We start from the raw sequence: 13,905 nt of genomic DNA on the forward strand, positions 1-13,905 counted from the left end.
TTTAGAGGTTTTATGTATACGTCGTTTTACTAAAACTCGATTTTCAGCTGATTATAGTATAAAAGGTAGACAGTGTAATGACAAATGATAAGTTCTTGTTTATATGCTATGAACATAGTAAAGCTCGTAGTAAAGTTAAGGTTTCTTTAGGTCTAAAATATTCTACATATGAAAACCAACTTTTATATCGATGGGAATGTTTTAATGCTACTATAATCTCAAGATTACAGTAAATACGAAAGTTTTAAATATGTATTCAAGTTAACAAACTAACATTTTATCTATACTGATTGATTCAGATGATTCACTAGAGATTCAATTCCTTCAGAGCAAAGTTAAGAACCATTGGTATCAAGCCGGCATCCTCCAGCTCCAGAATCTGCTGGCGCAAATTGTCCACATGTCTAGACATAATAAGCTGCAAATACAAACGTGATTATTTGAAGAACAACAACAAAAACCTTATATCTCTCATAAACTTACCTTCTTTATCTTTTCGCGCTGCTCGGTGCTTTGACAGTAAATAAGCACCGTAGCGGCCATATGTGGACGATGGATAAGCATGCAGAGCTCGGCAAATTGATATAGATTCAGTGCATCCACCACAGGGCAACCCTGCAGACGCAGCAGTGTTTTCTGCAATCGCTCCTCCAGGGCAATGGAGCGCGTTTGCACTGCGTTCTTGAGCGGATGTGTCAACACACAGTCCCAGGCCAGTGCAAGACCATCCAAGTGCAAAAGCTGCGGCTTGCAGCTGAGCACATCGACTAATGCATTTAGCTCACGCACCATATTAAATATAACCATGCGTTTCAGTATACCATTCCAGATTTTGGGCAAATGTATATCGAAGCCCAGGCAAATGTCAGCCATCACCTCCAGCGAGAGTGGATTCTGTGCATTGCGCTGCCAGACCATCTTCAAGATGTTAATCTTATCGCAGTTGTCATCAGCGAATTTCTCTATATTGGAATTGTAGCCGAGAGCCTTCAATTTGTGGACACACTTGATGGTGATGAACTCGCGCTGGCTGATGGTGTTGCTGAAGGAATTGCTACCATCGTTGAGCTTAGAGTAGCACTCGTACATCTGTAGCTGCGTGGAGGTGTTGACAGGGCTGCAAAGGCAGAAGGTTACAAACACAGATATAAGATCAGAACTCTTACGATTGGCTTCTAGCTTACCCGCCCTTAAAGATGAGGCCCACCAGGAACTGCACCGCCTCCGATTTGGGCCAGCTGCTGAGTAAATAAAATGCGCGCACAACATTTTCGCTGGCATTGCCGGTATCATCGCCATTACCGTTGCTGCCATTCTCCGGCCAGTTCTGATCTTCAAGGAACGTCTCCTCTAAGATAGTACCGTCTGTGGTCTCCATTGTGACGGACAGCCAGTTCTGTAACAGCTTAAACTGTATGTTACTCAGAGTGAGCTCGTGCAATGCACAAATCTCTTTGACCAGTGCATTGATGTCCACCTTGCTGGACTTGAGTATCAGTTCGTGATGGTATAGGCAATGTATTAGCTCTATGGGATGCTCGACCAGACGCAACAGTTTCTCATCGGTCATGCCATAAACGTAGAGCAAATGTTGTGTCTTTTGTATGGGATATCTGCGCTTGATTTTAGCTAACTGATCTTGGCATTTGGGATCATTGGTAAGCGAACCATGGTCCTTGGCATATTTCCAGCACTCATAGGAGGCCTCCACCTGATCGGCACCCTCAGGCGCATAGCCGGCAACAAAATACAAGATAAGGAACACCTTGCTGGGACTGTGTACGTTCTTAACCAAGCGGAGTATCTGCAAGTAAAAACGTCTTAAAATTAAACTTCAAACTGTGGGAAATGAAGCTCAAGTTGGCACCGATTTAAGGAATGCATTATTGGTTGGATGCAAGCTCCAGGATTCCGAATCGTTTTTCGATTTGTACTCGGCTATAGAGTTCTTAACGGCTGCCATACAAAAGTAGTCACAATTCTGTGAGATATCCTTGGAGTTCTTCAGCGAAGTGCACATAAGTATGAGGGGGAACCAGCTCTGACAGTTGTCCACGTTCAGCTCGCTGTCTGCAGAAGCAATTTATAAGGTAAACAAATAAGCTTTAAGTGTCTACCACAACAACCCACCGAGAATGTCTTTCAGAGGCTTTTCCACAATGGGCTTGAAGGGAAGGCGATAGCGCGCAATCTTGGGCAGCACTCCGTTCTCCTTTTGCGACTGCAGCCACATGTCCGTCTCCAGTTGACCAGGGCGATTGCGACGTCTCCTGATCATTTTGTGGCGCAGGAAATGTAAAATATTTATCCAGGTTTCCATCTGCTTGGGCGCTGCATCGAAGAACATAAGAATCTCAATAACGCATAGATACAGCTCATAGAAATAGATGTTGATCTCATCAATGAACTGCTTCAGCTTGGAGGTGAAGAGCTCTACATTCTTGATTTCATTTATGTAGGGCTGGCACATATCCCGTATCTCGTGCACGCTGCTTAACATGACCAGCTCTTCGTCACCAAACGTATCCGTCTTAATCTCATAGCGCAGTTCCTGTGCATTCAATATGCTCAATATTTGTGTGATGAGCATCTTTTGATAATCCAAACCAAAGTCTGTGCTCATTCGCTCCAGCAGCTGCACGTTGAGACGCTTGTTGTGAAATTCCTTTAGCAGCTGATCAATGTTGTCCATATCGGCATTGAATTTGCCTTTAATACTCGGATCCTGTTGGCAGAACTCCAAATAGTAATACAGCTTATTGCGTCTGTTGAAATGCGAAAGTAGTATTAAACATAAAAAGACTAATTACATAGCCTAGGATTTAACATACTTGGCACGCAATTCTTGTACATAATCCATTTCGTCAATGTGCTCATTGTACATGGCGGAGAGAGTGAGAAAATGTATTTTCTGCTGATCCGTTTTCACCTCCATGGACAGCTTGTCCAGCAGGGCCCGAGATTCGGTATCCGCTACCAGCATGGTGAAGAGCTCTGAAAGGGTTTGAAGCAATTAGAGCGGAGATGAGGCAAACGCTTTAGAGTTTTACCAATTAAGTTGGCCTCCTTGTTGTTCATGGCATTGCGCAGGATGCGGCGTAATTGCAGCGTTATGAAACCCTCGTTAATGATCTTCCTGCTGCGATTCTGTTTCTGATATTCCAGCAGATACTGTGACATAATGTACCAGACATCGTGCTCCTTGGCCTTGGTCAAATGCTCCAGCGACAAAAAGAAATCGGCGCGAGCGCCATCAATATCGCCCTTGACATTCTCTGGCAGCAGCTGTTGCAATTGCAGCAACAACGAATTATTTGGTTTCGTCTCAATGGTCATCAGGAGCAGTGTGCGCGCCAAGAACTTGACAATGGGCAGACTGCCGGTCATGCGTTTCTATAGGGTATACATATTCTAATAAATTTTAAAGTTGAGTTAGCGAAATCGCTGTACCTTCTGCTGCGGCTGCTTCTGGGGCTGCACATCGACATCATCGAACATAGACACGGAGTAACGCTTCTTGGTCGTTTGCTCCACAGTCAATTTCACCTCAATAGACTCATTGAGCGCCGTGGAGAAATTTAGCGTTGTCTCGCCCAGTGCAATTGGTGCGCCATCGAGCGCGCGACATATTTGATCGTTTATGCTCTTCTCCTTACCCAGATAGTGCGCCTCTATGACATCCATCGGATAGTGTATGACTGCGACGCGCACATACTTAATCAGCTCATTAAGATCGCGCTGGCGACTGCGCTCATGCAACAGCGCCTCCGTTAGTAGCTCGTAGGCCAGCGGAAAGCTCAAAGGATCACTTTCGTTGAGCATCTTCAGCGAAGAATACATCTCTGTTGTGAGAAAACAAAGTATTTAACTAATTTACTTACAGGAAATACTCGACTTTCCCTAACACATAAGGTGTCTTCTGTTAGTTCAAACTATCACTTTTCCATCTATTTTTTTCGTTTGGGGCAGTGAATTCATTGATTTTCATGCATAACTTCAACAAATTTACGATTATTTATTAAGTTTTAAGTTGGTCAGACGAGAATTGAAAAACCTTGGACCCCAATTGGTTCAACTAAGGAATTTCCGATCTTCGGAATTGATATAAATAAAATGAATAAAAACGAAATTCATATGAATTCAAAGCCGATCGGACAAAGGAAGAGAAAATATCCTCTTGGAGTTTTCTGCATGTTTTTCTAAAGTGAATTTTATTTAATTGATGAAGCACGATAGATTCAAATAAAACGAGTTTAGATACGATCTAATTGGTTACTACTGCGGAATCTTTAAGGCAGTCGCTGATTACTAATTAGTTAGTCGGTTAAAATATATAGACATTAACGTATATAATCAGACTTAATACTTACCAAGTCCATTACTCTTGGCCTCGTTAATTTGCTGCACCAGCAGCTCAATGGCAAAGTTGATAAACTCAACGCTATTCGCTGGCACACAGTCGATGAATTCCAGTACGTGATGAGCCAATGCACAGCTGAGCGGCAGACAGCCCATGCGCTGGCTAATGCGCAACAATCCTTGCACCTTTTGCAGATGAAGTGCGCCGCATAGATCAGCCATTTCATTGACTATAAAAGCGCACACATTCAATGCAGCCTGAGCGCGTGACATGATCAGTTCGATGCCCTCATCTAGCAGCTCCAGGCGCCTTTGAAGCGATATCAGATCACTGCTGGCGTTTAGCTGCAAACTGAACTTTTGCCGCAATTGAAAGCAATGTTTAATGAGCAGATAGCGCTGACTGTACACAGAATCCACATGGGGCAGCAACAGCTTGAATAACTCTAGCAGATTAACATGCTCCTGCAATTTGGCTTCGTTCACAAACGAGCCCGAGCTCATCTCGAGCAGATTGGCCAGGATATCAACAACATCGCTGCCTTGCTTTTCAATATATTTGCATTTAAGCGACTTGAAGAACTCATAGGCCAACTCAATTTGACCACGTCTCGCCATCTGATAGCAGCAATTGAAATTGGCGCTGGTGGAGATCTCTGGCGCCGCTTTTGTCAGTGTGTGTATATCGTCCAGCATGTCCGGCAAATTTAGCTTAACAATGCGCATCATAAATAGCTCCAGATTGATGTCAGCCGAGCTATCCGCTGGCCAGCCGTACTTGACCTTCATGATCTTTATGACTTGTATCTCGTATTCAGCATTGATCTTCGCGCTCAGTGGATGCGTGGAATTGCGCAGTTTAATAAGCGGTGACAGCGTTTCTGGCCACGGCACCGGCGCATTTTGTAGTATCGAGAGGGCGCACTCCATGCGACTATCCTCGTTGTGCAGCAGCTCTATGCAGGCCATTGCGCGCTCCAGCCAATTGCTAAGCGATTGACGATTTCCCACCAATTGGGCTATATACTGTTTGATGACATTTAACGGCTGGCGACCCTTCTCCTTATAGATGGGATATAGAAAATCCTTTACCAGGTTCTGTAAATTATCCAAATGTACGCGCTGTAATATGCGCAACGCTTTGTCATCTATGGAGTCCTGCATATAGTTGTCCAGCGTAAAGACCAGCTTGTAGCTCGTTTTTAATACTGATAAATCCTGCAGAGCATTGACCAGATCGCGCAGCTTGCCAATGTTGCGCTCCTGCTGGCGACCCAAATGGCTGAAAAATGCGAAACGAGTTTAGTTTCTTTTCATTATTTAACAGCAACAAAAACTCACGAGTAGATAAATTGAACTTCCTCGAATATTTCTAAAATATTGCTCGCAAACTCGAGACCAATATCGGGCCAGTGTTCGCTATATTGCAGCTTGCGGGTCATCTCAATGCTCCAGTCGGTAATAAACGGCATAATGGTTGGATGCGTACTGCTGACCATGGGCACGAATTGGCGCAACCACTGCACCACATTTAGTGGTTCCGTATTACTGGGTATAAAACCCAGCAGTGTACGCAATTCATCCTCGCTGAGATGTGGCAAAATGCTGCTCGAGTGACGACGCCAGATAAGGCAGGCGGAGGGCATATCGTTGCTAAACATGCCCTTGACCACCCTCACTAGATTCGTGTTGTACACGAACTTTTGCCACTCGGTGTTGCACTCATAGGGATCAATGATTGCCAGTGTTTTGAGGCGATGCAGTTGCTCATCTATTTCCAGCATGTGCAGCTCATCTTCCTGGGTGGGAATGTTAACTATAAATAAGCGTGTTTCAGCAATCGTTTAAATGCTCACCTCAAAATCCAATCTCTTCTGTATTTCCTTTAAGTAACGCTCCAAAATTTGACGTGAACTTAAATTAATCATGCGATTATTTTTGATAAACGCTTTACTCTCGATCTGACCCAGTAATTTAAGCAGCATTTGAAACTTATCTTCCAGATCGGCGAGCTGCGCATTGTGTGTGTTTGCATTGCACAGCTCGATGAGAATACGTTTGGCTCTGGCCTCGTAGATGGGCTGCAAACACAGCTCAAATTGTTTGCCAAAGTCCTGGGCGATAACGCAAAAGCAGAGACAATAAATAACTAATGTTATACTAATAAGACGTAATCAAGTAGCTACCTCCGCCTCTTCCAGACGTCCCTTAGCAATGAGTTTCTTCAAACGATCACTGGGATCCGTCTCGGAGACCATCATCATTTCCAGCTCCGAAGGAATTTCCTTTTCACTAATCGCCCGGGCCGCCAGATAATACAAATTGACGGCGCTCTTCGGTTGCCGGATGAGCCAGGCGTGCAACGGCACCTCCACCTCGTTTTTGCACTTGAGCGCTAAAAAGTTGACAATCAGTCGTGAGGATCAGTGTTTAAAAATGTGTTCAGTCGGAACAGCAAAAGTCGCAAACTTCTGTTATTTCTTTGCTTTGACTATTGCAAACTGCTGCCGCTTCTGCTTATGAGAAAACCAGAAAGTCGCAGTCTAACCTGAAGGCGAAAACGATCAGTAGTTTTATTGTTAGAAGTTTCCATTTTGCTTGTCTTTAACTTCGACCTTTAACTGACCAGCTAGTACAAGAAACAGTAAACTAATTTTCTTTTGAGTCACTTCGACTCACTTACAGTCTCTTCTTTCTATGCTATCTCATTATCGACTTGCGGGTTTTCATAAGCGGAAGCAATAAAACTTTTTGAATGTGTTGCCGCACTAAGCAGCATCAAATACAAATGAAACCAAAACTTACAAGGATATTCGACAATTTTAATGAAACGCTCGCCATCTGCTGTGGGTTTGGTAAGTATTAACAGCTCCACATGCTCCTCGCTGGACTCCATGACCAGCATGTCCTCGACGAGCAGCGTGCGACTCAGCGTCGACTGACTTAAGCTGACAGTTCGCGTAAACGGACAAATCTGCAGCAGGTTACCAGAATGGGTCAAGGCAATGCTGCGAGCATGGAGAACATCTAAATTGTAAATATGCAGATATTTTTATGCTCAAACCTACATGTAATGCTCCGCATTGTAGATGTCCTTTATGCTGCCCAGATGCGTTGGCAAATTGATGCGGGTGACATCATTGGAAGCGCTTTTAAAATTGAGTGTGCCCTGCGCGCCAGTTATAATCAGATCGTGAGCAGCACACGGCGACTCCCGATTGTTGATGGCAAAGCCGAGGCCTGTAGGCTGCTTGAGCAGTAGAGCGCTATCCACGCTGTTGACAGCACGTCCAGTGGATGTGCGCTCAATGGTGACATCATCCAGAAGTGCAGCCATGTTTTCATTATCAGTTAACGTTACATTGGATAGTGATTCCAGCTGGCTTTCATTGAACTCACTCAGGCTAGAAACGTGAAAGTGGTTAAGCGAGATAATCCCCATATCTGAGCGCGGATTCTACTCACCAATAGACGCTGCCATTTTTGCAGGTAAAGTAAAAGTGCTGATCCAATTGTTGTATGCTTGTAAATGTGCCGCTATTGATGCTAACATCTTCCATTTTAATGCAAACACTGAACAGTAACAAACCCTTGATATATACGCCATGGACTTCGCCATCCGTTAGGCCGCACACAATCAGATTTCCGCTGTTGGATATGGCAATTGCATCGATCTGTGCGCCAAAACTGAGAAAACTGCACTTGGCCACCAGCTCATCCTCGAGCAGCAACAGACTCTTATCTACCGATATCACCATTTTGCCACTTTGCACCGATGCCTGAATAGCAGGATATTTTGCAACCTAACAAACAAAATAGTTTTAATTTTCTTTTTTTTTTAGTTTCAAGTGCATTTCACCTCAACTTCGCTGCTTATTTTGAAAATGCTGCGTGAGGAAAAGGCATTGGAAATGGTCTCATCCTCCACCGTAGACGCTTCAAAGTTGCTCCACATTGTTTAGCACGCAAACTTTTAGTCGATACAAAAAAACAAATTTAAATCAGCCAGCGCCAAAATTGTAAGCGTCACTTGCCATAGGGGTGAGAGTTTACATCAGCTAATGGCGTTAGTTTCGATAGTTCTATTAAGTATAAATATGCTATTTATCACTTTTATACCACTGAAGACCAAATACTCAGCAGGTTTATTTATATATGATTTGCAATATGGCTTTCAAGTCAATTTAAGTCATAAACATGTTTAAAGTTTTTGCTTATCGATATTATCTAAATGTCATATCGATGGGCTGAACACGCATAGATTGATGGTCATCCTAACTATAAAATAAAGAATGCAATTTTGGTATTTGGTTGTTGTCGAAATACGGTCACCTTGGCTGACAGGCGAGGAAAATTATTTATATTTTAGAATCCACGACGCTTCGCATACAAAAATTGACGAATTATTATAGTTACGCAGCAATTTTAAACGCATCGGCGTACTAATGACCAAGTGTGGCTCTAAACAACCCAAAATTATGTGTTATTTGTGTTCAAATGGTTACGCAGCAACCAATTCACACATAAAAATATAGTCGGGCACCGCGGCCATCAACAAAAAACGAAAACCACGGATGAAATTTGCTTGCGCAAACGGCAATACTGCATGCTGAAAATTAAAAACGTGCAAATTATATCGAGTAGCCGCACATAAGAATGCGCTTACAATTTCTAGTGTAATTATTAAAAAACGCAGCAAAATTTGCTGCCGCTGCTTTGCGGTGGTGGTGCAGAAAGAACATTAAATCGGTGGCAAGAAGAAGAGCCAGTAAGTGAGAAAATTGTAATTAAAAAAGAAAACGAAAGGATAATCAGCGTTGTGTCTAACAAAATCAATTAATCATATCAAATAAAAAAAAAACACAAAACGGTTAATTATTGCAACGTGCAGCCCATATCGCATATTGTGTTATTTGTGGTGCAGGTGCTGCTGCTTGGCGCTACGCTGCTCAGAGACGCTGCCAACGCTGACGACATGCGCGCGTAGAGTTGCCAGCTCTGAAATTGCCAAGGTAGTCGCATTTGTGGCGGCTTCTGTCCTCACAGAGGTTTATTTTTTGGACACTTTTCTCATTGGGATGCAGTGGTAAATGGTGCAGCAATTAATTAAAATCTATACATCACTCAAGGAGCTCCTTTTCGCACAGGTTGGCAGCCCCGCTCGGCTAAAGGAAGTAAAAATCGAGAGCCGCATTTCCAATCAATTTGTATTTTGAATAAACGCGTCGTGATCCCGCGGATCGACGACGCCATTAGATAGAAATTTTCGTTCGCCCCGTAGTTAAAGAAAAGCTGCCACCATTCGGAAGAAAAACACCTCGAATATGACCCACAATATCGGTATGGCGCCATATCGTTTGCCGGGTCCAGCGGGCGGTCTCTGTCCGCCTGATTTTAAGCCGCCGCCACCGACGGATATCATCTCGGCGCCGAGTAATCCGAAAAAACGACGGAAAACATCAAATGCGGCCAATTCGGCGGCGGCAGCTGCTGCAGCGGCGGCAGCTGCGGCGGCTGCCGCTGCCAATTCGATGCAACAACAACAATCGGCGCCGCCAACACCGCAGGATTTATTGCCACCGCCGCCGATGGGCGGTTTTGGTGATACAATCGTCGCCTCCAATCCGTTCGATGATAGCCCCCAGGTATCTGCCATGTCCAGCTCAGCAGCCGCTGCCATGGCGGCTATGAATCAAATGGGTGGCGCCGGCGGACCCGGCGGCCATTTTGGCCCGCACCCGCATTGGGAGGAGCGCATGGGCATGGGCATGCATCCGCATATGCATCCACATCCGCATCATCCTAGCGCCGGCGGTGGACCCATGGGCCATGGGCCACACGGACCACATCATATGGGTGGGCCGCCACCCATGCGCGGCATGAGCCCTTTGGGACCTGGCGTGAGCCCTTTAGGACCTGGCGTGCATCCGCATGGCATGGGACCCGGCGTTGGACTGCCGCCGCATATGAATCATGGTCGAGCCGGCGGAGTACCCATGGGCAGTCCAATGGGCGCAATGGCTGGCATGGGCGGCATGAGTCCGATGGGCAACATGGGAGGACCAAGCATATCCCCACATCATATGGGTATGGGCGGACTATCACCCATGGGCGGTCCCAACGGGCCTAATCCGCGTGCAATGCAGGGATCGCCCATGGGCGGTGCTGGTGGACCGATGCCCGGACAGAATTCGCCAATGAACTCGCTGCCAATGGGCTCACCCATGGGCAATCAAATTGGCAGTCCACTGGGTCCAGGACCTGGGCCCGGGCCGGGCCAACAGCAACCAGGAACCCAACAGCAGCAGCAGCCACAAAACCCGCAACAGACGCACATGAACAATGGACAAATGGGTCCGCCGCCCCTGCACAGTCCGCTGGGCAATGGGCCAACAAATCACAGTCACATGTCCGGTGGACCAGGTCCAGGTCCGGGTCCTGGGCCGGGCGGTTTAGTTGGGCCCGGTGGCATGTCGCCAGCCAACAGCAACAACAACAATAATAACAGCAGCAACATGATGGGTGGCAATTCGGCCAACAACAACAATAGCAATAATAATAATAATAACAATAACAACAATGGCAACAATCCCAACAATAGCAACAACAATCAAAATCCTCATCCACATCTGTCGCCAGCGGCGGCAGGTGGCCGTTTGGGCGGTGTGCCCAATGCAATGCAATCGAACGGTCCAATGCCAGTGGCGTCATCAGCAGCATCCACAGCGGCGACGACGACGTCAACGTCGGTAACAGCGACCACATCAGTGCCTACGTCCTCACCAGCGCCGCCCGCCATGTCACCGCATCATGCGTTAAACAGCGCCGGTCCCAGTCCGGGCATGCCCAATTCTGGGCCCAGTCCGTTGCAATCGCCAGCGCTTAGCGGCGGCCCAGGCAGCAACAACAGCAACAACATGAGCAACAACAATGGACCCATGATGAGCCAGCAAATGAATCCAAATGTTCCTATGCAGCAGCAACAGCAGCAGCAACAACAACAACAACAACAACAACAACAACAACAACAACAGCAGCAGCAGCAACAACAGCAGCAACAACAACAACAACAGCAGCAGCAGCAGCAGCAGCAGCAACAACAACAACAACAGCAACAACAACAGCAACAGCAGCAGCAACAACAGCAGCAACAACATCAGCAGCAACAACATGGCCCGATGGGCGTCCATATGGTTGGACCACCAGGCGGACCAGGTGCACCTGGTCACGGACCTGGTGGTCCCATGGGCATGGGCATGAATCAAATGCTGCCACCTCAGCAACCCCCACACCTTGGAGGACCACCGCACCCGCAGCTCATGAATCATCCGCACCCGCATCATCCGCATCCAGGTGGTCTACCGCCGCATCACATGATGGGACCCGGACCGGGCATGCATGGTCCCGGTCCAGGCGGCATGCCACCCCATATGGGCGGTGGCGGCGGTAATCCGCACATGATGGGTCCACACGGCAATGCTGGCCCACACATGGGTCATGGTCATATGGGCGGTGTGCCAGGACCTGGTCCGGGACCAGGCGGCATGAATGGACCGCCACCGCATCACGGAATGCCACCTCACCACGCACACTCACACCCACATCATCACAGCCACGGACACAGTCCGATGGGCGGGCCGAACATGTTTGGCGGTGGCGGCGGTGGTGGCCCCATGGGTCCGGGTCCTATGGGCAATATGGGTCCCGGCCCCATGGGTGGACCCATGGGCAACATGGGCGGCCCCATGGGCAAGCCCATGACAATGAGCGGTGGCAAAATGTATCCACCGGGTCAACCAATGGTCTTCAACCCGCAGAATCCAAATGCGCCGCCCATTTACCCATGTGGCATGTGCCATAAGGAGGTCAACGACAACGATGAGGCGGTCTTCTGTGAATCCGGTTGTAATTTCTTTTTTCACAGGTAAGCAACGTCTTATATCGAATACTATCAAGTATTGTCCGGCCTTGCACGGGCAAAGTATTTCACATTAAATTAAAAATCCGTTTTCTGTCCATTTTCCGGCCTTTGAGGTTGTTTATCAAAAAAAAAAAAGTAACTCTTTCAAATCAGTTTAACGTCGATTGGATAAAAAGTTACTTTGGCAGAAACCTTTTAGTTCCCCAATTTTCTGTCCTGTGGTGCGGATTTGAATTAATTTTGAAAAAGTGGCCTACGAAAATAAGTTTTAAGCCGATCAGGGGGAAGTTAGTCTTATGCCCATACTTATTCCCCTTATTTCCCACCCAGAGATGTGGGAAGTTTTATAAAGCGTAATATGTCTACAGTAAATTATCACAAAGACTCGTAAATACATACAGCCATTTATTTTTGTATATTTAAAACTTTGCACTGTCAAAAATTCAATTTTCTAGCTCTTACCCTTTAGGCTGTGGTCAGTCGAAACAAGAAATTCCTTTTTTTTTTAATGGATCAATCCTTTATTTAAATTATTTTCTATGTTCTAGAACCTGCGTGGGACTGACGGAGGCGGCCTTTCAAATGCTCAACAAGGAGGTGTTTGCTGAGTGGTGCTGTGACAAGTGTGTGTCTTCCAAGCATATACCCATGGTCAAGTTCAAGTGCTGAAGAACCACCAACAACCTACAATACACCAACAACAACAACAACGATGATAACAACAACAATCACCACCAGCTAGCACTCATTCACTCTGTATAAATATATCCAAGCATTAACTATTTTAATTGTAGGGTTTAAGCAGTTTAAGGTAACCCACATACAACATACCACATGCGCTCACAATAGTCAAAGGTCCCCAACGAAACCATCAAATTAAATGCAAAAACTCACAATATATATATATATATATATATACATATGTATATACTATATATATATATATATATGTGGCCGAAGCTGTGTTGTGATTTTTCGCTTCGGCCAGGCTCAATTGCGCGCATCCTTAACAAAAGCAAAATCAAACCTTAAGCAACACTGAAAACACGAAATATGTATGCTAATTGTAATATAGTATAGCATAGTATACATATATATAAATCTATATCTGTATCGCGTGTGAGACGATTCGTTGTTGTCAGCCTAGAAAGCATGATAAGCAGAAAGTAACGGAAATGGCAGAAAACAAAAACAACAAAAATCTGAAATACACACTGAAAAAGGCGAAACTTCGATAACGAAAGCAAATATCAATCTACTCTAGTGTGTATTAAAAAAAAAGGCAAAATTATGAATAAAAAAAAACAATGGGATATTCAAGAATGAAGAGATATAACGTTAAATTCTTAAGCGAAAAGATAAGGAAAAGCAGTTTAGAAGCGAACACAAAACGTTAATTTTACAATTTGTTTTCGAATTATTAGAGTTATAAGTGTGTGTGAAGTGCATGCATATACTATACATATATATATATATAATATACACACATAAGATATCTTTAAAACTAAATATCGATCTGACAATGAGCATACAAATTGTAACGTAAACAAAATTTAGCCGTGTGTGTGAAATTGTTTTCAACAAAAAGTCTTTCGTGTGGTGTTTTTTACTCTTGCGTCAATTTT

At 45.2% G+C, this 13,905-nt stretch overlaps 2 protein-coding genes across 2 annotated transcripts; one reads left to right on the forward strand and one right to left on the reverse strand.

The window, feature by feature from the left end:
* Positions 1–220: 220 nt before the first annotated feature.
* Positions 221–8,401, reverse strand: rod (rough deal). The gene is made up of 16 exons (XM_064696910.1): positions 8,219–8,401; positions 7,825–8,162; positions 7,428–7,763; positions 7,165–7,367; positions 6,546–6,754; positions 6,216–6,473; positions 5,701–6,158; positions 4,371–5,641; positions 3,451–3,842; positions 3,051–3,393; positions 2,832–2,994; positions 2,131–2,765; positions 1,868–2,070; positions 1,185–1,804; positions 484–1,117; positions 221–418 (listed from the first exon to the last, which is right to left on the reverse strand). The coding sequence occupies exons 1-16, from the start codon at positions 8,312–8,314 to the stop codon at positions 308–310; spliced, it is 6,270 nt and encodes a 2,089-aa protein (XP_064552980.1). The 5' UTR covers positions 8,315–8,401; the 3' UTR covers positions 221–307.
* Positions 8,402–8,667: 266 nt separating this feature from the next.
* pygo (pygopus) lies at positions 8,668–13,588 on the forward strand. The gene is made up of 3 exons (XM_064696911.1): positions 8,668–9,445; positions 9,507–12,283; positions 12,829–13,588. The coding sequence occupies exons 2-3, from the start codon at positions 9,684–9,686 to the stop codon at positions 12,947–12,949; spliced, it is 2,721 nt and encodes a 906-aa protein (XP_064552981.1). The 5' UTR covers positions 8,668–9,445; positions 9,507–9,683; the 3' UTR covers positions 12,950–13,588.
* Positions 13,589–13,905: the final 317 nt, after the last annotated feature.

The sequence above is a fragment of the Drosophila montana genome, unplaced genomic scaffold (genome assembly GCF_035044405.1).
Source record: "Drosophila montana isolate Dmon_TW-CO22-7 unplaced genomic scaffold, ASM3504440v1 contig_3848_1, whole genome shotgun sequence".
Taxonomy (NCBI): Eukaryota; Metazoa; Arthropoda; class Insecta; order Diptera; family Drosophilidae; genus Drosophila; species Drosophila montana.